This window comes from Lynx rufus, unplaced genomic scaffold (assembly GCF_022079265.1).
Source record: "Lynx rufus isolate CCGP_SWC_20201006 ecotype Redwood Valley unplaced genomic scaffold, mLynRuf1.p SCAF_7, whole genome shotgun sequence".
Classification (NCBI taxonomy): domain Eukaryota; kingdom Metazoa; phylum Chordata; class Mammalia; order Carnivora; family Felidae; genus Lynx; species Lynx rufus.
Genome location: NW_025814889.1, coordinates 24,520,923 through 24,544,500, shown reverse-complemented (window position 1 = coordinate 24,544,500; position 23,578 = coordinate 24,520,923). Strand labels below are relative to the sequence as shown.

General features: G+C 39.4%; 2 protein-coding genes across 3 annotated transcripts in view; one reads left to right on the top strand and one right to left on the bottom strand.

Moving 5' to 3' along the window:
* PDSS1 (decaprenyl diphosphate synthase subunit 1) overlaps positions 1-1,559 on the bottom strand; it is a 42,283-nt gene extending 40,724 nt beyond the window's left edge. For both annotated transcript variants that reach the window (XR_006959868.1, XM_047066714.1), the window contains exon 1: positions 1,431-1,559. Coding sequence is in view for 1 of the 2 variants with exons in the window: in XM_047066714.1 (XP_046922670.1) it covers positions 1,431-1,559 (129 nt within the window). In the remaining variant the exon portion in view is untranslated. The remainder of the gene's footprint in view (positions 1-1,430) is intronic.
* Positions 1,560-1,733: 174 nt separating this feature from the next.
* LOC124502453 (protein adenylyltransferase SelO-like) overlaps positions 1,734-23,578 on the top strand; it is a 34,241-nt gene continuing 12,396 nt past the window's right edge. The window contains exons 1-15 of the mRNA XM_047067117.1: positions 1,734-2,219; positions 5,627-5,745; positions 6,379-6,507; positions 9,863-9,927; positions 10,012-10,068; positions 10,160-10,258; positions 10,448-10,515; positions 12,301-12,388; positions 13,940-14,009; positions 15,262-15,334; positions 17,467-17,550; positions 18,248-18,377; positions 21,176-21,220; positions 21,317-21,398; positions 21,489-21,581. Of these exons, the coding sequence (XP_046923073.1) occupies positions 1,973-2,219; positions 5,627-5,745; positions 6,379-6,507; positions 9,863-9,927; positions 10,012-10,068; positions 10,160-10,258; positions 10,448-10,515; positions 12,301-12,388; positions 13,940-14,009; positions 15,262-15,334; positions 17,467-17,550; positions 18,248-18,377; positions 21,176-21,220; positions 21,317-21,398; positions 21,489-21,581 (1,449 nt within the window). The 5' untranslated portion in view covers positions 1,734-1,972. The remainder of the gene's footprint in view (positions 2,220-5,626; positions 5,746-6,378; positions 6,508-9,862; positions 9,928-10,011; positions 10,069-10,159; positions 10,259-10,447; positions 10,516-12,300; positions 12,389-13,939; positions 14,010-15,261; positions 15,335-17,466; positions 17,551-18,247; positions 18,378-21,175; positions 21,221-21,316; positions 21,399-21,488; positions 21,582-23,578) is intronic.

Sequence of the window (23,578 nt, the reverse complement as noted above, 5' to 3'; positions counted from 1 at the left end):
GTCAAATCACTATACTGCACATCTGAAACTCATATAACACTGTTAATTATACTAGAGTGTAAATAAATCAATAAAAAGGAGTGTCAAAGAAAAGAAGTATCCAGTGCTATCAGATGGTGGGTGCCAACATCTCTCCCAATAATGCCTTCATCTGTGACACTGTAAGTATTTGAAGTCTGGCTAGGACTGTACTGAAATGGGTCCCAGCAAAGCCTGGAGACTTTCATTTCCCATATTCTCTTTTTACTGTCGGTCTGCGGGCCCAGTTGCTATTCTCTCCCCAAATGTCCATTCTGGGTAAGTTGTGACATGTATCCACCTTGGTACAGAGCAGACATTTATAAATGCTACATATTTCATATAGGTACATGGTGTCTGAAGAGTACATGGGAATATGAAGTGTCCCAAAGCCAACCAAAACAGAAAAGTCCTAAATTCAATAAACTTTTTAAAAACGAGCCTTGTGGATGAAAGGAAAACATAATAATTACTGTGTGACTGGAGAAGTCTCTAAAAAGGACAGTGAGTAGATAGATTTTGCTCAGTTTCTCTAAACAATATGGGCCTACCCATGGCACGTGGAGAGTCAATCAGTGCAGGAAAGACTCATGAAGCCACAGAACACGTCAATTTACAGGGACTAAACTGGCCGGAAAGGGAGAAAACTGACTGGGCCCAAGGGCTGCAGGGCGGAGAGTCAAGCAGTCATGGTTAGTGCTGAGATTCTACTCTACTTCAAGAAGTCACATGAAATCAAAGTTCAACGTTTCTCTCCTTGTGACATCCTCAAGGCCTCTTCTCCTTGCTGTGACCTTCTACCCCGTCCAGGTAGGCTCTCCCCGGCCGGGAAGCAACTACCGTAGGACTGAAATCCGGTCCACTCTGAGCATCAGCCCTACACGAAGCCTCTTCCGCCTATTCCGAGCACACCTGGATGCCCTGGATCCCAGAGCGCTCAGAGCACCTTTTGCTCTTAAGTCCTAATTAAGAGCGCTCCTCCGGAAGCCCTGGGTGTAAATCTAAAGGAAACAGCTGCATTCGGTCTCCAGGCTGCACTAGGTCCACACGCCAGGAGACAACCTGGCTGCCCTCCCTCCACTTTCCCTGAGACCCGGCTCCTCATCCACCGCTATTTCCCCAAACCCTAAAGCGCCTGGGTCCCCAGGACCGCGCTTTGCAGACTCGCGCAGGGCGCCCCAACATCAGGCATACGCCCGGCACCCACCCCTCCACATCCCCCGGCGGGGCTCGGGCCCATTCCGGGGCCCATCCAGCCCCGGGTCCCCATTGCAGCGCAGCCTCCCGGCCCCCGGCCCCCTGCCCCCTGCCCGGCGCACGTGCCGCCCGTCCCCATTCATTCATCCGTGCGGCTGTCATTGGCGCGGTGACCTCTGCGCCCCGCCGCCGCGCCCGCCTCAGGGCCTCCTCACCTGCACTCCGCCGTCGGCAGCGGCGGGCGGCCCGGGGGGCCCCATGCGGCCCGGGGAGCCGGGCCCGGGGCTCCGGGCAGCCGGCCTCCAGGAGCAGCAGCGCCGCCAGGGCCACCGGCACGAAGCCATTGGGTCCGAGTCTGAAAGCCGCGGCGGAGCGCTGGCTCCGCCTGTGGCCGGGCGGTCTTCCCCCCGGGACCCGGAGCCGGAAACTTGGCACAGGAAGTGCTTCGACCTCGCCCCGGGCTGCGGCAGCTCGTTCCAGAGCGGGGCTAGGGCTGCCGGCGCTTCCCCGGAAGGGCCACGCGGAACCTTAGGCGCCACCGCTGCCCTAAACTTGCGGGGGTGGCCCCTTGCCGGTCCCCGTAACTAAGCGGGACATTTCACTTGGACGAGCAGTTTCTCCCGAACTCCTGCCCACCCTCCGGGGAGCTAGGAGCTCCCATCAGACATAGCCAAAAAAAAAAAGGATCTTGGGGGAACCGGCTGTTAACAATTGCCACCGTGCGCCAGACTCTTGTTCCGCGTATTTAGACAGAACTATGACTCAAAGAATCAGATTCCCGTTTTGCTGTCTGATCCGGGGTCTCGCGTTTCCACGGCTGCTTCTCTTTGGCGTGACCTGCCCCAGCGTTGTCTGCTGCCTATTGCTACCTGACCTCGAGGGAAGTGCCCACCTCTTGCTTCTTTCCAGAAACAAGTCGAAACACGAGCTGGGCTATTGTGAGACAGAAGCTAAGTTAGCCTTGTCTCTCGACTTTTGGACTCTGTCCTCTGAGAACCTTTTAGGTATATGGTGGCATAGTTTGGCGGTATTGCTCATAACTGGGTAGGAGTCCCACCCGTGGGTGTACTGAGCTGTGTGAAATTGCTTAGTATTTGGTAATGTTGGGTGTAACTTGCCAGTGTGGGAGATACCGGAGAATGTACAGGATTAGTACCTGATGTGAATTAGAAAGACCTTTCCTTAATTCTATAGCCAGATCTACTTCTCTCATGATAATGAGAGAGCGCACTTACATCAAATCCGTGCTGCAGTCATTCAACATGACACAAATAGGGCCAATGAGAGAAAGTGTAGGCATTTTGGATACAGAATGAAAGAAATATCTGTCTTCAAAAAGTCACCGTTATGGGGAAACAGACCAGCAAAATAGGCAACTGCAATTCTCTGATTTTTTTTTCCTGTTCTTTTGAACCATGCGTTTTGCATTTAAAAAGTGAAAGTGCCCGTGGTATAGCTGAGCACATTATTTTTATATTTATATTCAGTTATTTTTTACTGAATAAAAGCATAAAATAAGGCTTATTTAAATAAGCCAATTTTATGATTTTTCCCCCAATCTTGAAAAGTAGTATGTAAAAAATAATGTGAGGTGCTTTACAAATAAAGGTTGTTTATACACATCTGTGGCTCTGTACATTAAATATTCAACAGGTACAATTTGCCATGGTAAAGTGTAGCAATAAATTATTTACAACAATGCTACTACTTAGATACTATCATTTGCCCTTTTTCACACACAGGTAAACATGGAAGAGTTACATGTCTTGCCAAGCTCCCAGATACAGCACTACACCATTCTGTCAGGCCATTTTCATTTGGAGATTGTTTTCCAGGTTAAAACAAAATATCTGGCTCTTTAAAAAAGAAATTTTATGGCTAAGTATATAGCCTTATGCAAGGCTAAGTTGGGGAAGCGGATGAAATTTGTGAAGGTTTCCAACATTATAGATAGCTAAACTTTTGATGAAGAATAACCCATCAATAGGACATGCAGAATACAAGTAGTTCTTTTGACCCAACTAGGCTAAACGTGTATAGGAAGTTAAAACCACCGAGCTGTGTAAGGAACTGCCAAAGAGCCGACTCTTGTGCACAGGCTAGGAACAACTTGGGTTGTTTTGACTGCACTTCTAGGAATGAAATAACCAGTACTGACTGATATAAATGGAGCAAGTATGTAATTGAAAGCATTTTTGAAGTTATTTTTTCAATGTTGGAAAGTTGACTATACTTTAAGACATTTCCTTTCCACGATGATGATACTGTTCAAAACATTATCTATGGTAGGACCAGGTGTTATACAGCCAAGGAGAGACTGTACACATAATACTATGTACATCTTAACTGTGTCTTGATTCATAATACTGCATGAAAACATCTCATCTTGATGTTATTAGATAAATGATCAATTATCAAGGTGACTGTGGTAAGAACATTTACTGAGAGAAGAGGTTCAAACATAGTTGTGCTGAAAGATTAGCAGTTTTTGTGGATTTCATATTCTTAGGCTAAACTGAATTCTAAAGAATTTAATTTTGGAATTATTGAAATCTCTGAGATGTTAAGATAGAGACTTAATATACATTTGGAATTTTCTCTTGGGTTTGTAGTGTATGACTGATTATTTGGGTAAAGTGTAGCAAAGGTAAGGAAGGGTTGGGTGCCTCTGAAGCAGCTGGCCTCTTTTTTTCCCTGACCAATGATCACATATGACTGACTAATCAACTACCGTACCAAAATGTGAATCAGTCAGTACAAAATCATGAGTATTAATGAACAGTATATATAGCCTGTGCTCTATTAAAATGTTAGGGCATCATACAAAATGCATAAGTTATAATTTAGTCTATTTCCACACAGTGGATCTCTTAAAAGAGACTCAAATACATTGTTGGATCTTCTACTTTTAATCATATTGTCAGGTTTTCTGTGGCAATGCTGAAATCATTTGTTTTTTGGTTGGCTACCCATTTGTTCTCCATGATGTGCCTTCTTTACCATGTATTTAGGGGAAAGTGTAAAGGTTAAATCTGGTTCACATTTGCCTCTTTTTATACTCCTACGGGAAAGATAGATGATCACTCTTATTTCTGTTACAACTTGCCATTTGGTTCACCTAGGCTTGAGTGGGACAAATAAAAGTTATGCCAAACAGTTGAACTGATTGTCCCAATGCCACCTTTCTCTACTGATTACAAATATCATTTTAATTATATAGAGCATTCTTAACATTACTTTGGACTGTTTCTGTGCTTTTCACTGAGTCCCTTTGGTCTTTGCATCTATCTTAACCTTTTAGTTATCTTATTTATTTATTTATTTATTTATTTATTTATTTATTTATTTAGAGCAAGTAGGGGACAGGAGCAAAGGGAATCTTAAGCAGGCTCCACACTTAGAGCAGAGCTCGACCTGGGTCAATCCCCACGACCCTGGGATCATGACCTGAGCCAAAATCAAGAGTCGGATGCTTAACCGACTGAGCCACCCAGGTGCCCCAGCTAATTGTGTTCTTATAATTTATAATATGATAGGAAAACTCCCATTTCTCTCTAAAAAAATAATTTTTATTTTTCAAGATTTACATTTAAGATGATCTGTTTCTTCGGAAAAGCTCTACTGGGATTTTGGCTGGATATCCATATGTTTATTAAATAATTTGACTACACTGACATCTTGATAATATCTCTATCCAGAAACAAAATTTTGTGTCCCCTTGTTTTGTAATTTTAGTAGTACACCTACCGTCTTCTGTTTGTTTTTTTGTTTTAACTGGTTGGTTTTAGGAAAACATTAAGATTTTAAAAATTGAATGTAAAATAAAATATGTTGAGTATCTAAAGCATGTTCAAAGCTCTCTTTTTTTGTACAGCTTTTAAAATAAGGTAGATGTGCTTTACTACGTGTTTTATACATTTAGTAAAACATCTGTTGCCTGGTATTAGAATTTATGTGCATATCTGTTTCCTTCAGTAATTACGATTTTCTGAAGGACAGAAAGAATGTGATTAACTGCCTAATATTTTTTGGTTGGATTCCATTGAATTGGCTGGTAGTATAATTGTCAAATTGTAATGCAGCTCACCTCCGCTTTATTTATACATTCTTATTTATAAATATGTTGTGCATCCTGTTGGTCTCCTATAAATGAGAATCCTTGAAGACAGGGTATGTGTCTTGGTTTAAACTTTTTCCATCTCCCATCTTCTTGGGTGGTTCCATCTACTGTATTAGATGAATATTGGATAGCTATGGTTGAAAATGATAGAATAGGCTTTAACCCAAGTGGGAAGAAAATAGCGGTATAAATTAATTTTCCTGAAGAACCGTAGCCCTTCTAAGGAATATTAATGCTATGTTTGCAATAAATGAGAACACTGAGTTTTTTTGTGTTTTTTTTTTTAATCAGCTGTGTTGCCAGTTGATCCTGTTAAAGAAAACTATGTTCGTAAAGTGAAAAACTGTATTTTTTCAATTGCTGTCCCTACTCCTTTGAAATCAAGAGTACGTCTTGTAGCAGTTTCAAAGGTTAGGCTTGATTTTTTTTTTCACAACACAGATACTTAATTCACTGTAAATTTTGTCTAAAAAGATGTTCATACTTTTTAGAGTTGAATTGTTAGGTGATAAATGCCTATCTTTGTGTTCAAAATTCACACACACTTGGAGTATGTCATTCTTAGAAATCACTATTTGCTATTGATTCCTGGAGCTAGTACTCCATTTCATCTTAAAGTTATCTTACAGGAAAATATACTTTTTGGAAGAAGGGGGGTAAGTAAGTTAAATTCTTAAAAATGGGCTCTAATAATAGATTCTAAATTGTTCTCTCATGATAGAATTGAATTGGGGAATAGAAATAAGACATTTTCTTTTTTTCTAGTTCCTTTAAAGAATATAAACTAGGAAAAATATTGTTTTACCATGCATCACAAGAAATACATAAAAAATTTTAAACTAAGAACTAATTTTCCTAAATAGCGTAAATGATCATATAAAGTACGATACATCTCTCATGAAAAAATATTAATGTACTTTTGGAAGAGCTTCTTTTAATTTTCTTTCTTCCATCAAGTCTCCTTAGTTAAAAATTCTTAAAGGATTACTTAAGTTTGTAAGGCTTTTTTTGTTTGTTTGTTTTCTTGTTTTTTCCTGCCTCAGGAAGTTCTAGAAGATATTTTGGACCTTGATTTATCTGTCTCAGAAACAGATGATTTTATCCAGCTTGTGAGTGGTGAAAAGATAGTATCTGGATCCATTCCATTGGCTCACAGATATGGTGGCCACCAGGTAGGAGTAGCACCTGCATTACTTCCCTTATGTAAATATAAACAGTTGGTGGAAATGCTGTCCCATTAATGAAGTTACTTTGCATTGATTCCTTTGTTAGTGTACTGAGATGTCAACAAGGTGTTTCTAGAAGAATGTGTCATCCTAAGATGCTCATAATTAGCTGATGTGATTTCTTGCTGTGTTAAAAATAAAACCCAAGTTTCTTTGATGGAATTGAGAAAACCGGCGCAGCACCAATATAAAATTTCTGTGAATTATCGCTAGGTAACTCATTTGGTGAAGTTTTGGCAAGAGAGTTAGGTAAAGTAGTACAAAAAGTCAATATAAAATCTCAGAAGCATAAAGAGATTATAGTTTTGCCAGGACAGCTGTACAACAAAGTTTTAGAACTGCTAGAAGCTGCTAGAATTTAATTAGGACTAATTGGGGGTATTATGTATGTTGAAGCAATTAAGAATGTGCCTTCTAGAAATAAGATATTGAAGCAAGTTCAGGGTGTGGTGGTATCTGACTAATTAAAAAAAAAAGAGAGAAGGAACACAGGACTAATTGTTGAACTTGCTGTGACTTTCCTGTGAACCAGATAAGATTAATTTAACACTCTGGGAGGGTGGGGGCCTGGGTGGCTTAGCCGGTTAAGTGTCTGACTTCAGCTCAGGTCATGATCATGGGTTTGAGCCCTGCCTCGGGCTCTGTGCTGACAGCTCAGAGCCTGGAGCCTGCTTTAGATTCTGTGTCTCCCTCTCTCTCTGTCCCTCCCCTGCTTGCACCAACTCCTCTCTCAAAAATAAATAAACATTAAAGACTCCTCTCTCAAAAATAAATAAATGTTAAATTTTTGTTTAATTTAACACTCTGACTGTCCCGAGGCTGGTTTACTCTGGAATAATTTTTAGGAACGGTAACAAAGTGTAATAGGGTGGGAGTAAGGATTAAGTTAGGAAACATGAAAAGTGCTTCCATGATACCTATTATAATAATGATAGTATCAGGCTCTGTCTCTTGGGGGCAGGTAATTCCTTTCAGATTTTTGTTGCTTTCATTCCTCAGTGTCCTAAGAAGCAAAAGCATCATAGAAGCTAAGCTAACACAAGCTTGAGAAGCAAAGTGACATAGACCACTAATTAGAATTGAGAAAGACTTTAAGGGTCATCTGTGACAAACTTGAACCTCAGTGTGTTGATCTGTAATGTGCAAGGGTTGACCAATACCATTCCAGGAGTTGTGAGAAGTGCTGTGGCAAAGAAATCCACTTACTTTAACACTCCATTTTTCAAACATACTTGACTGCAGGGTTTTATTGTGTGCTGTTCTTAAGGAATAATTAACATTTTGCTGAACTATGTTTCTCAATTTAGAAACTTCTGGACTATATGATCCTTATGGTTTTGTTTTGTTTTGTTTTGTTTTGTTTTGTTTTGTTTAGCTCCCAAATATAGGGATCCCGTGGTTCAAAAAGTCATTCCCCATATAGGTTAAATTTATTAGCATTTTGTACCAGTACTCATGTGTACTGTTAAAGTATGAATGCAAACCTTAAGCCCTGCAGAGTTTTGTTAAGCTGTATTTTTTTGTAGGTTTACTTTGTAATATAGTAAGTTAGATGAATCTTTTATCAATTTCACATTTCATCTCTTCTCTCTTTATAATTTGAAATTACAAATATTTATAAGGACGGCTTTGTCCTTTTGAACAGTAAATGGTTTCTCTTTTATTAACAGAGAATTACCTTCTTATTTCCCCTGACTTCACTCCTGGCTCTGGATTCACCATTCTTTCTACTTCTTTTTCACGGTGTGGCATATACCTAATGTATTGTCAATTTTAGAAATTGCCGAAGCACCTCTCAGATTTGTGCTCTTAGAGGTATTATGTAGCTGAAGTTAATGGTGATCTGTTCCTGGTTAAGATGAAAAAATACCAGGTAGATTTTTCTCAATTTCATGTTTTTCTCTCAAAACTATAAACATAGTTTAAATATTTCACAGCTGTTTATAGAACTCCGTTTATGTGCCAGGAGCTATAATGGTGAATGAGACCTGTCCCCTTTGTTCAGATTGTTAATACTCTAGGGGAGGGGACAGATAAAGAAACAAATTCTATAACATCCAATTATAGAACATCAACAAAACATGAAAGGGGTAAGTATAGGAGTTATGGGAATTCACAGAACCACCTTCCTAGTCCCAGAAAGTCAGAGACCACTTTCTGGTGGAAGTGACATGCATGTAGAAAATGGAGTCCTGTCCAAGTTAGCAAATCACCGTTAGCAGTAAAAATAATTACCAACTTAGGAGCACTTGCATATAGTACAAAGCATTTCTTAGCATTCATTCTTACACCTGGCAAGGGTTAGCTCATTTTACAGAAATGAAAGGTCAGCCTCAGTGGGATTAAGTAACTCAAATTTCCACAGGTAGTAAGTGGCATAACTGGGAATTGGGCAACTGCAAACAGAAAAATTTGGAAACAGTCAATCATGCAAGTTCAAAAGCAATTTTTTGAGTTACAAGTATGTTCCTGATTTCACACTGCATGCATATAATACTGGCAAACCTTCTATGAATAAATTGTTCCTAGTTCATATTCTGGAATTAAATAGATCAATAGATCAGTTCTAAGTATTCTACACCCAACAAGCTTGAGCTCAGCTGTAAGATGATGAAGTTAATTATATGTCTTAAATTTATATTCTTAAAATAAATTTCACTTATGTTTTATTGATTGAATTTCATCTTCACCTTTATTCAAGTTGTTGATTATTATAATCCTAAAAATGCCATTCTCAATTTAAAAAATTCTCAAAAATGTACCTAAAGTACCTAAAACCATCAGAAACAATTAAAAAAATTTTAATGTTTATTTATTTTTGAGATAGAGCAAACAGGGGAGGGACAGAGAGAGAGAGAGACACAGAATCCAAAGCAGGCTCCAGTCTCTCAGCTGTCAGCACAGAGCCTGACACGGGGCTTGAACCCATGCACTGCAAGATCATGACCTGAGCCAAAGTTGGATGCTCAACCAACTGAGCCACTCAGACATCCCTCAATTTTTGTAATGTTTATTTTTGAGACAGAGACAGAATGCAAGCGGTGGAGGGTCAAAGAGAGAGGGAAGATAAAGAATCCAAAGCAGGCTCCAGTCTCTGAGCTGTCAGCATAGAGCCTGATGTGGGGCTCAAACTCATGAACCTCAAAATCATGACCTGAGCCAAAAGTCGGACACCTAAACGACTGAGCCACCCAGGCACCCCAACCCATTCTCAATTTTGACAAAAAAGCTTTGGCTGTAAAATTACTATGAAAGCTTTAAGGGTTAATAAGCATGAATAATTTCCCTTTTTCTCCTTTAGTTTGGGATCTGGGCAGGTCAGCTTGGGGATGGAAGAGCCCATCTTCTTGGAACTTACATGAACAGGTACCACATGTTTTCTGGTGTAGTAGCTTTTCTGCTGAATATTAACATGAATCTTCTAATACTTAGATTTCTTTGTTGTTGAAGGCAGGGTGAAAAGTGGGAGCTCCAATTAAAAGGCTCAGGAAAGACCCCATATTCCCGGTACAGTTTGATATTTTTTTTTAGTCATCTAAATAAAAATTGGTCTTGTCTTAATTACAACTGAATATCTTTTTTGTCTTATTTCCCTGAGAAATGGTGATGGCAGAGCTGTACTTCGTTCCTCAGTGAGAGAATTTTTATGCAGTGAGGCTATGCACTCTCTCAGAATTCCAACCAGCAGAGTTGCAAGGTAAATCCTTTTTCTTCAAAGCTAACTTTCAGGACTGCATCACGTTATCTCCCGACGTGTATCAGTAAAGTGAGCAGACAAATCTCTGGTAGCATGATTTCTCAGTGTTTCTGATGGTTTTAGGTACTTCTTGGTGGCTTGCCAGCAGCTAAGCACTAACTTTAATTGTTGGATTCTCTTATGTTTCAGTCTGGTTGTAAGTGACGATGAAGTATGGAGAGATCAGTTCTACAATGGAAACATTGTGAAAGAACGAGGTAACAATGGTTTTTAGGATACTTACATACAATTAGCCTAAGTTCTTAAAGAGTAACGGATACTGGACAGCTCTGTGTCGGGTCTTCTTAAAAGATGGCCCGTGGTTCTTCAAGATGTAATTGCCGCTTTATGATGTTACCATAGAATATCCTTTCTCACATCCTTATGTGCGTAGCCCTTTGGTTTCAAAGAGCAAACATCTGGGAAGTGAACAAAAATGGTTATGGACGGCCAGCAGTGTTACAAAGCCAGGGCGCCAAAGTTCATACGCTCCCTTCTGAGGAGAGACCCTTAGACCTTTCCTCACAGCCTCCTTGCTCTTACTTCATGCTCACTTCCAGTTGGTTCCGCTTTTTCCTCAGCCTTTAGTAGGTCAGAAATAAAAAAAATTAGGAAGAGGTGAGAAGTGTGGAAAGGGAAACAGTGAGAGAAACTTGACCCTGAATCTCTGGGCAGGGAGGAGAATTGAAAATCAGTAAGGAATACATTTTATTTCTTTGTTGTTTGCTTATTTTTTAAGTAAGCTCTATGCCCCACGTGGAGCTTGACCTCACTACCCTGAGATCGAGAGTCACATGCTGTACTGACTAAACCACCCAGGTGCCCTAATAATAAACTCATTTAACAACTTAAACAACAGAGTTATTGAGAGCTGCTGACAGCCCTACATGCGCTCTCGGGTCCTGTGGACGTGACCATATAACAGAGCAGGATTTTTACTGATGTACTCAATGATTCGCTAAGTGCACGTTATATTCTTTATACTTCATGCCTGATATGTTTTGACAAGATTTTCATAAAAAAACAATCCCCCTAAAGTCTTCATGCTTAAAGGAACGAAGGATTATTTATCTTTGAGATTAGGAAGGACTTTAGTAGGGGTATAAGGGGAGGGGCCCATGGAGTAGGGAAAGAGGGAGCAGCAGGTATTGGATCCTGGCAGAGCAGGACGTTTAGTTGCCTGGGATAGACTTCATCTTGACATCTAAACACACATAAGTACAGCATTCCTTGTGGGGGAAAAAAAAAACAAACCCGTGAATTCTATTTATTAGTTGTTTTACTACTATAGTCAGGACAGAAGGCTGTGAACACTAACACAAAGATGCATAGACTCACTTTATTTCTTTAGTGTATGCATAAGTTAGAACATACATAAACATTTATTTATTGAAGTTAATTTTCAATTAGTTACACCAATAGAAGGCACTTGCAGGGACTATGCCACGGAAAGCATTCACGGATTCCCTATTTCAGGATAAGTTATAGGGAAAAGGTCACAACAGAGGAGACTGGGAGTCCCATGTTTGCAGCCTGACTGAGCAGCCTTCGGTGAGGTTGGAGCCTTGGTATTTCTGAAAGTGTTGTGGCTACTGACACTCTGATTCAAGGCTTAAAGAAATAGAGAAAAACCCTTGATCCTTTCTAGGGTATAAATTAGTTTTTTTTTCTGATAAATTCAGTTACTGTATTATTTTTTATTAAAATATTTTAAATTTGGAGGCACCTGGTTGGCTCAGTTGTTTGAATGTTTGACTCTTGATTTCAGCTCAGGTCATGATCCCAGGGTTGTGGGATTGAACCCCATGTCAGACTCCACACTGACATGTGGAGACTCCAGAGCGTGGAGTCTGCTTGAGTTTCTCTCCCTCTCCGTCTTTTTCTCTCTCATTCAAATAAATAAATAAATAAAAATAAAGTAAATAAAATAATTTAAATTTTAAGAAAACCATATTATGCTATATTTGCATAGTTTAACTTATGCTGAAATGTTTGTTTTTCAGGTGCTGTAGTGCTGCGTGTTGCAAAATCATGGTTTAGAATTGGATCATTAGAAATTTTGGCTCATTATGGTGAACTGGATTTACTAAGGTTAGAAAATGAGGTTTTTTTTTTTTTGTTAAATGACAGAAGACAATTAAAAAATGCTTATATACATGCTGTGAAGCTAAAATATCTTTGGTTTTCTTATAAGTAAAACCAAATATTTCAATAAATAATTATTTTTAACGCTATGTGCCTAATATCACGTGGGTTTTCTAGGAAGCTAAAAGAAGTGTGAGACACAGTAGACCCTTTCCCCAAGGAATTTTTAATCTCAAATGCAACTATCAACTGTGGGGGTCTGTGCCATTCAGAGACCTAGGTGGAAATGACTCAAACCCCCCACTTCTGCAGCCTGCAGAGCTCGAAAGATCTCCTTATAACTTCTGGGATTCCCACGGTTTTGACATGTGTGAGATGCCTGTTTTGCTCTGGGTTGACCCAGACTTGAAACTTAGCCCCTTCAATAGGACAAAAACAGGGGCGCTTAGGTGGTTTAGTCGGTTAAGCGTCTGACTTCGGCTCAGGTCATGATCTCACAGTTCATGAGTTCAAGCCCTGCGTCAGGCTCTGTACTGACAGCTTGGGGCCTGGAGCCTGCCTCAGATTCTGTGTCTCCCTCTCTCTCTGCTCCTCTCCCACTTGCACTCTGTCTTTCTCTCTCAACAAATAAATAAACATTAAAAAAAATAGGACAAAATGAACCAAACAGGAGAATTTACACAAAGCATTTAAGAACAGGTGCATCTTAGTGAAGATTTTTCTGCAGGGGAGACAGGATTGCTTCAAAAGAGCAAAAGCAATTCTTCCCCTTGCATCATGCAGTACAGCTTCCAGCATTTTCTGATATCTTGGTGCCTGTGATATCTGTGCTTACAAAATTTCATCTTCCTTCAGCAGACTTAGCAAGATGTGTTTTCAGAAAAAAATTTCTTCATTTAAGAGGAATTCTGTTTCCTTTTGTTAAGATAACACAGTTTTAAAAACTCATAAAAATTCTCATAGGCAAACTAGAATCATTAGGAATGTGGGTCCTATATTGTAGTTATGAGCTTAATAAATCCAGATTCCACCTGGTCCACCAAGAATATGGAGAGAAAAGACATTGAGGGAAATGAATAAGCAAAACAGAGAAGTCATCACATTGGTCACGAGGGGTCTCTGTGTCTCTTATGTTAGCAAATGTTTACTGAGCTCGTGGTCATCCCTGCTTGTTGAGAGAGTTGTCTATACTCGCTGGGCATTATTTCTAACTTCCCATTTGTTTTTTCGTTCACTTCTGCTTGGATTCTGGGTCTGGGTCTTGTCAGGATTTGCATAGGGTGCAGCATACAGCAGGTGCAGGACATGTACACTGGGTATGTACTGAACTAAGCTGACTCTGTAACATAATCAGATGGAATCTAATCCTATCTTAGAAACACATTTCCAGTTTTAACTGGTGTTGAGGAAAGATTTCTCTATGGCTGTTTTGGGAGTAAAATCTTATTTCTGTTTTTAAAAATTTAAGCTTGAATCAAATGGCTTCCTGAATGTCAAGGGTGGATTTAGATGGTTTGATACGGAGGCATGCCGATACTCTCCCCTTCTTCTCTCCAGGACATTATTAGACTTCATCATACGGGAGCATTTCCCCTCAGTAGAGGTCGCAGAACCTAACAGATACGTGGTAAGTTTTTAAAGACAAAGGGTGGTATTCGGTCTTCTCTCATTGCTTGTCAACGTCAACGGTTACAACTTATAACTTAAAGAACTAAAGGTAGGAAAGGAAAAAGAGCACTCTGAACATTTTGTTAGAGGAAGAGAAGTTGAACCACTTCAGAAACAAGACACAGATAAGAAAGTGGTTTTGTGGGACACCTGGGTGGCTCAGTCGGTTGAGTATCCAGCTTCGGCTCAGGTCATGATCTCATGGTTCTTGGGTTTGGCCCCGTGTTGGGCTCTGTGCTGAAAGCTCAGAGCCTGGAGCCTTCTTCCGGTTCTGTGTCTCCCTCTCTCTCTGCTCCTCCCCCGCTTGCACTCTGTCTCTTTCTCTCAAAAATAAATAAACATTAAAAAAAAAAGCGGATTTGTTTGAAAGGATCTAGAGAAAAAGAACAGATACTACTGCATCCTGACTCTAGACATTATTTTTTGTGCAGCATTTATAACTTGGTCCTATGTGTTCTTTTCTCACATGTGAGATATATGGATATTTCTATATTAGTCATTCCAAAATACACATAATCCATAACAAGAAAACATGTGATTTTCTTTTCTTTTCTTTTCTTTTCTTTCTTTCTTTCTTTCTTTCTTTCTTTCTTTCTTTCTTTCTTCCTTGGTTTGTTTATTTATTTATTTTGAGAGACAGTGTGAGCAGGGGAGAGCAGAGAGAAAGGGAGACACAGAATCCCAAGCGGGCTCCAGGCTCTGAGCTGTCAATATGGAACATGACGTGGGGCTCAAACTCACGAACCATGAGACCATGACTTGAGCCTCAACCGAGAGTCAGATGCTTAACCGACTGAGCCACCCAGGCACCCCTAATTTTCTGTTCTTGTGGAAATGTTTTGATCATTGTACCCTCTTTTACCCTCTTAGCAGTCACAGAGAATGGAATGGCATTGTTTTTGTTGGCCATTCGTTTCAAAGTTTAAGAACTCACTTTACTTTTAACTCCCTTGTGCTGAATTCTAATGCTTTCCCTGTTCTTACTGGACGTGGGGAAAGCCTGGCCATAATACTTTGTCTGAGCCATTAGAGATTATTTCTTGCTAATTCCCTACATTCTTCCATGTTTTTCTTACACCTAGTAATTTCCATTTCTTTAGTTAGGTTTTGGCTCTCTGAATGTTTTCCATGTTCTCCTTGTGACTTACCAGAAGATTCTAAAAGAGTATGCATTCCTGAAAAATCTGACAAATTTCTGAATTTTATTTTAGGATTTCTTCTCTGTTGTGGTATCAGAGACAGCACAACTCATTGCCTTGTGGATGTCTGTTGGTTTTGCTCATGGTAAGTTATCTACTGATGTGTCATTTTTCTGTTGGGGAAGTAGAGTTAATTTGTTGAAGCAGAAGACTTCTTTTTTGTGTGCCTCAAAATATTCCTGCTGATGAGCTTCTTAACATTTATAGCCTATGAATTTGTTTTCAGCAACAGAGAAACAATTTTCTCGTGTTTGAAATGGTTTTGAGGGGAACAGTATACACAAAATAGAGTAGGCATCCTCAATTTGATGAGGATGTTATTACCTGTAAAGCTTTTTAACCTCGTGGCTACATGTATTATGTTTAGATCTCTTTAAAGCTGTTTTAAAAATCTTAAGTATAAAAGCACTACATGCTTAAGGTAAAGAATTTATTTATTTATTTATTTATTTATTTTTATATATATGAAATTTATTGACAAATTGGTTTCCATACAACACCCAGTGCTCATCCCAAAAGGTGCCCTCCTCAATACCCATCACCCACCCTCCCCTCCCTCCCACCCTCCATCAACCCTCAGTTTGTTCTCAGTTTTTAAGAGTCTCTTATGCTTTGGCTCTCTCCCACTCTAACCTCTTTTTTTTTTTTTTTTCCCTTCCCCTCCCCCATGGGTTCCTGTTAAGTTTCTCAGGATCCACATAAGAGTGAAACCATATGGTATCTGTCTTTCTCTGTATGGCTTATTTCACTTAGCATTACACTCTCCAGTTCCATCCACGTTGCTACAAAAGGCCATATTTCATTTTTTCTCATTGCCACATAGTATTCCATTGTGTATATATACCACAATTTCTTTATCCATTCATCAGTTGATGGACATTTAGGCTCTTTCCAAAATTTGGCTATTGTTGAGAGTGCTGCTATGAAAAGGTAAAGAATTTAAAATATACAGAAGTGAGGGGTGCCTGGATGGCTCAGTCAGTTAAGCGGCTGGCTTCGGCTCAGATCATGATCTCGTGGTTCGTGGGTTCAAGCCCCGTGTCAGGCTCTGTGTTGGCAGCCTGGAGCCTGGAGCCTGCTTCAGATTCTGTGTCTCCCTTTCTCTTGGCCTCTTTCCCATTCATGCTCTGTCTCTCAAAAATGAATAAACATTAAAAAAATGCTTTAAAATATACAGAAGTGAGTGTGAATTCCATTTTCCAGGGCAATCATTGTTAACCATTTCCTATCAATTCTTTTGGACTGTTTTGGAGGATATTCATAATCTTTGAAAAAAGCAGACCTGGCTTGTATGTATGAAGCCATCTTGTGTGTGAAGTTGCATAGGGAGGAATATGTGCCTGAACTAAGAATAACTGAAAAACAAATCGTACACTTACTAATGTGTCTAGATAAATACCAAACGGAATTCCCACATTGCAAAACTTCTTGAAATCCGCTTAGCTTATCACACACATACTCCGTGTATCTCTCTTGGGGTGGTTGGGGTAGGGAGAGCGGGCTCAGCATTTCAGAGTTTTTGCTATTATGAACTCTGCTGCAGTGACTACCATGCAACTGTATCTTTGTATTCTTGAAGGTGACTTTTTGAGGATAGACCCCTAAAGTGGAATGGCTGGGTTAGAGAGTCTGTATAGTTCACGTTTTGTAAACAGAGAAAAGCTGAAACTCTATATTGGACACCGTTGCCAAATATCCTGTATGTAACAAGCTGGTGTATTCATTCCCCGGCTTCTTCCTACCCCAGCCATGGCCTCACCGGCCTGGGAGGCATACTCTCTCCCCACAGCTGGTGACTGTTACTGGAATGCATAGCCATGTTTTTCCCTTTTCCCATCCTTTGAATATGAATTAATCTTATTCCTTTATTAGCCTCAATTCCATTCCAAGTAACATATATTGTTTAAACAAATGCTAGAAATTGAGGATAAGTAAGAAGAATTTTTATTTCTTGGGGCTTTTGTTCCTGCAGTGTTTGAAATCTTTGCAGGGGTAGGGTATAAAACAAAAGGGTAAATTTAATTTAAAAATATAGTTTTAATATATATTAAGCTATTTGGTATCACCAGTTAAACTTTCAATTGATAGTCTAATTTTGCCGCATTTCCAAAACAAATGCATTTCCATTACCTTTTCTCTTCTGGATAATTTTATACATTTAAAAATGCTTTATTGTTTTATTACCGTGTTTTCAGAAACTTTTTGTTGTGGTTTCAGGTGTTTGTAATACTGATAACTTCAGTTTGTTATCCATTACAATTGACTATGGTCCATTTGGTTTTATGGAAGCCTATAATCCAGGTAAGAGTGATTTATATGTAAACATGTATATGTTTACACACATATACCTTATTTCACTAAAAAATTATCACAGGTTTATTTTAGATAAACTGTTATAGGTAATACAGTGGTGGGGTAGTAGAGAGAATTGGGTTCACTCATAAAACGTGGTACTTAATCTTCTGGGGCTATAAGGATTCAAAAATGAGTCCTTTGTGGTCTGTGCCCTTAAAGAATGACATATTAGAGAAGATTCCAGGGAGGGGAGTGGGGAACATATGTGAGACCAATGCGGGTGTGACTTCGGGCATCTGACCCTTAGCGGCTCTGTGCCCTTGGACAAGTCACTTAACTTGGCACTTTACCAACCTATAAAATGGAGGTAACAGTAACACAATACTTACAAGGAGGGATCCAGGCGGGCTTCGTGGAGGGTGGAGGACATGACTTGAGGTAGAGTTTGAAGTATATGTGTGATCCCCTGAAAATTCTTGCAGGTTAGAACTTGCCTCTTTTAGGCAAATATTCATATTCATATTTAAAAAGAATTTCATGTGTATGGGTGGTAAGTGTTTATGTTACTTTTGAGTTAAATGTTTATAGACAAAGACTTAATAAATATAAATACATCTAATAAATGTAAATTTATTAAGTGTAAATATAAACTTAGAGACAATTATCCCCACTACAAAATGCTAGTGTTTTTTGTTTTCAACAGATTTTGTCCCAAACACATCTGATGATGAAGGAAGATATAAAATAGGAAATCAGGCCAATATTGGGATATTTAATTTAAACAAGTTGTTGCAAGCTTTAAACCCAATACTGGATCCTAGGCAAAGGCAGCTGTGAGTAAATCCTAAATCCACTAATTAAATCTGTGGAAAAATATATTTGTATAATGATTTTTAAAAATTTGTTTTTAATGTTTATTTACTTTTGAGAGCGAGCGAGAGAGAGACAGAGCATGAGCAGGGGAGGGGCAGAGAGAGAGGAAGACACAGAATCGGAAGCAGGCTCCAGGCTCTGAGCTGTCAGCATAGAGCCTGACATGGGCCTTGAACTCACGAACTGTGAGATCATGACCTGAGCCAAAGTCGGAGGCTTAACTGATTGAGCCACCCAGGCACCCCAAATGATCACTTTTTTTGAAAAATAAGAAACATTAAAAGCTTTTTAATGTTTATTAAAAAATTATTTTAATTATTTTAAAATTTATTTACTCATTTTGAGAGTGACAGAACAACCAGGGAGGGGCAGAGAGAGAGGGAAAGACAGAATCCCAAGCAGGCTCTGCACTGTCAGCATGGAGCCTGGATGCGGGGCTCAAACCCATAAAACGCGGTATCATGACCTGAGCCAAAACCAAGAGTCAGACACTCAACAGACTGAGCCACCCAGGCACCCCTAATGTTTATTTTTGAGATAGACAGAGAGAGAGTGTGTGTGTGCATGAGCAGGGGAGGGGCAGAGAGAGAGGGACAGAGGATCCAAAGCAGGCTCTGCACTGTCAGCACAGAGCCCAATGCAGGGCTCGGGCTCACAAACTGAGATCATGATCTGAGCCAAAGTTGGATGCTTAACTGACAGGGCCTTCCAGGTGCCCCTCACGTCCAATTTTCTGTCTTGTCTTCACTGCTGGCTTTTAGCCCCAAAACCAGACACAGAAGCAACAGTGTTATATATAATTCTTCACCAGCTCCCACAATCATAGGTCAAATTCCAAAAATAAATCCCTTGTTCTATAGCATCAATAAGCGTTCTGCTTCTCCGACTGTAACTATATACCCAGTGAGAGAAATCTCTGCTGTTGTTTATGTATTGACTTTCTTCCATCCATTTCTTTTTGTGCTTCTGACACTCCATTATTTGTATGAATCCTCAATATGTTCCCAATTCTTTTATTATTATTATTATTATTATTATTATTATTATTATTATTTTTACTTATGCTTTCCATTTCTTTGTATTTTTGCATAGTATTTTGTGGTATTTCTTCTAGTTGATTTTCTAGGCCACAAAATCGAGTCTGAGGAGTATCTGTCTTCTCTCTCAATTCATCTACTGAATTTTGTAGTCTGAAACAATATTTTGTAGTTCTAGAATGCCTACTAAGGTATAGTTTGTTCTTGTTAAGTATCTTATTATTATTATTATTATTATTATTTTCATATTGTTATCTGTCTCCAAGAGCAGTTCCATTTTACTAAGGGCCAACTGTTCTGTCGTTCCTTCGTTTTTCTTCTCCGCGGGTACGAGCCCACTTTGGTACTGTGTTACTTCCCTTTGCCTCTCTGTTGGGGCTCAGCTCCAGTTATGTGGTGATACACCCTTCATGTGCCAGCAGAGTACGCACAGGCAAGTTTTCAGCTTTCCACTGGGCCTCTGGTAGGCTGCCTCTCTGCTCCCAGCTCTCCTCAGCACCAAGCTAGCATTCTCCCACCTTCTGGGGTAGACAGGTTTTAGCGGGTTTCCTGTAGGCTCGAAGAAGCCAGGGAGCCCACGAACTCTTTCCAGTAGCATATATACAGGTAGGGCCTGCTCGGCTCAGCCATGCTGTACCTCACGAGTGAGGGCCTGCAGTCCTGCCCAGACACTCCAGGCCCCAAGACTCTGTAGCCAGGGGAGAGAGGCTGAATTAGAGCAGGGAGGGGCAGGCACCAAAAATTCATTTGAACTGCCATCTTCCTTTGACATCTATCTCTGGTTTAGTCTTTGGGCTTGAATACTCTTAAAAGTGGTTCATTGTGGTTGGGGGGGGGGTCTTCATTAGAGTACACAGTCCTTCTCTTTCTCCACTTACTCCTATTTGGGGAAGGAAGGGTTAATGATCCGTTTGATGAATATGGGAGAAGAAACTAAACTTGTGAGGCTCCTCCTATTAATACCTCTCTTTTTGGAAAGCTGTCAGTCCAGGGAGAGAGTACATTTTCTGCTTTTTTATATGAAAATTTTATAGGGGTGTGCCCAAGTGGGGGGGGGGAGGTCCACAGTTGTGACTGCTGTTTTAGTAACTGAGTGAGTAAAACTTTCTAATTTAGGCACAATTTGTTAACATGCCTATTTATCCACAGACTTAAGCCATATTCTCCAGACTAGCTTTTGTCAGTGATAAAGCTGAACTTTTAATCACAATCTGACCATTGTGTGATCTCTCATTCCGATTCTGTGTCTCCCTCTCTCTCTGCCCCTCCCCCGTTCATGCTCTGTCTCTCTCTGTCCCAAAAATAAATAAACGTTGAAAAAAAAAATTAAAAAAAAAAAATGTCTGACTTGGGCTCAGGTCATGATTTCACAGTTTGTGAGTTTCAGCCCCACATTGGGCTCTGTGCTGACGGCTCAGAGCCTGGAGCCTGCTTTGGATTTGGATTCTGTGTCTCTCCTCCTCGTCTGTCTCTCTGCCCCTCCCCCACTTGTGCATGCTCCCTCTTTCTCTCTCTCTCTCAAAAATAAACTAACTTAAAAAAAAAAGATGAGTTTAAGGTTAAGAATGCTTTAATCTTTATATTTTTATGAAATATGGGAATTGAGATTGGTAAATATAATAATTATATTTAATATATGAAAAGGTTCACTTTGTTCTGATAATTTAAGAATGTTAATTTTAAATAAAGATTTCATTGTCCTTCCTTTTTTCTTCCTGTAGAGCTGCTCAGATTCTTGAGGGGTATCCAGTTCTTTATTATACAAGGTTTGTCCTTTTGAATACAGATACTAAAGCATCCTGGTTGGTTTGGGGACAATTCTTAAAATAGTGAGTTGAATTGAAATAACATTTCTCTTTCAGATTTAGAGAATTGTTCAAAGCCAAATTGGGATTACTTGGGGAAACAAAGGGTGATGATGATTTAATTGCATTTCTCTTACATGTGAGTTTGTCATTTCATATCTTTTTTTCCTTGTATTTGAATTACTATTCTTGAAGAATTGAGATTGATAAATATAATCATTTTCATTAGCTCATGGAAAAGACAGCAGCTGATTTTACAATGACATTTCGGCAGCTCAGCGAGATAACTCAAAGCCAGTTACAGGAGCTCAACATTCCCCAGGTAGTAATTTGCGACATTTGTTTTTCTATTAATTCAGTATTCTTTAACAGATTTATTGAGGTATAATTTATATACCATGAAATTCCACTGGCCTGAAGCATATAATTCAATGATTTTTAAAAAATTTATAGATCTATGCAGTTATCACAATTCTAGAACAATTCCATCACCCTAAAAGAGATCCTTCCTGCCCATTTGCAGTTAATCCGTGTTTCCACTCCTAGCCCCCAACCACCTACTAATTAATTTTGTGTCTCACGGTTTTCATTTTCTAGACATTTCCTATAGGTGGACTCATACAGTGTGTAGTCTTTTGCTTCTCCATTAGCCTAGTTCTGAGGTTCAGCCATGGTGTTATCTGTATCGGTAATTCTTTCCTCCTTGTTGCTGAGCGGTGCTCTGCTGTATGGATACACCACCTTGGCTGATGCATTTACCAGTTGATGGACATTTGGGTTATTTCCACTTTTTGGTTACTGTGAGTAAATACTGATCTGAACATTCATGTACAAGTTTTGGTGTGAGCATATGTTTTCATTTCTCTTGGATAGATACTAGGAGTGGAATTGCTGGATTGTTTAGTAAAACATATGTTTGATTCCTTAAGAAACTGTCAAACGGTCTCTAAAGTGGCAGGGGCTTAACTTAGTTTTAAAAATATGTGTTGCCTTTTTATTTCAACACAAACACATTGCATTTATGAAATATTATGGGTACTACCAGAAGATTCTTACTTATAGATTTTTAGATACCTAGATCTATTTCTAAGGTCTATTAAAAAACAAAATTCAGCTGTATAAATTTGAAGATCCAATGGGTTTTATCCAACAATTCATGAATGGGGCAGCATCCCACCTAGCAAACAGAAAGGAGCTCTGAGGAGCTGTACAAAATGGGGGACTTTTATAGGCAGAAGGGGACAGCGACAAGGAAAGAGCAGATTATGTCATCTTTTGGGGGAAGGATGGTAGGGGTCTATCAGGTGGATTACCTCACTGCTGCTGACCCGGGAGTTCCAGCTGACCAGTTAAGATTACCTTCCTGGGGGAGGTTGAAACTGCAATTAGGTTAGGTATTAAGTTTTGGTTTGGTGATGTGGGCTTAGCACAAGTGACTCCATTTTGGGCCTGTTTCTTTTTTGAACAGGTTTAAGTATTTTATATTGTAGTCACTGTTTATTATTGTTTTTGAGATTAAAATTCAGCCTTATTTTTTGAAATTTCAATCTCTTCATTATATTACATGACATTCTGTGCCTAGTTAATGTTATCTTTTTATAGCCTCACAATGCATTTATTTATTCAAGAAGCACTTATTGAGAACCCAGTATTATTAAGAACTTACTCTGGGACAGACATTATAGTAAATGCTTTACAAAGTAATGAAAAATTAATAATAACACTAATAGCTAACATTTATTGAGTGCTTATTATGTTTCAGGCACTATTCTAAGCATTTTATATGTATAATCTGTGCCATGACATATGGGCAGGTACCACTGTTATTTCTATTTTACTGGTAAAGAAACTGAGGCATGGAGAGGCTATGTAGTGCCAGCTCACACAATTAGTAAGTGGCTGGCTGGGTTCAAACACTGGCAGCTTTCTCCAGAGCCTTTGTTCTTAACCTCTGGACTATCTGCATCTTTTTCCCATGAGCCCTTCACAGTAAGTAGCTCAATATAGTAATAAAAGTAAATTATTGTTAGCTTTCAGTTTATTATCTGTCGATAGGTAAATATCAGGATCTGATTCTCGTGTTTACCCATGCCAGATGAAGCCCCTTCATGCTATGGAGCTCTTAGCCCGTAGTTGTAGGGCTAGAATTTCGTGTTAGAGAATGCTTGGAGTAGTGAGGAACCCCTCTTTGGGCCTCCTCAATTTGCCCCGCAAATTAAGTTTTTAAAAGTAAATTACACATTATTTAAAGGAAAGCTTTTGGTAATATCAGTATTCATGTGTAATCTCTATAAGAACTTTGTTTTTTATGTATCTTAA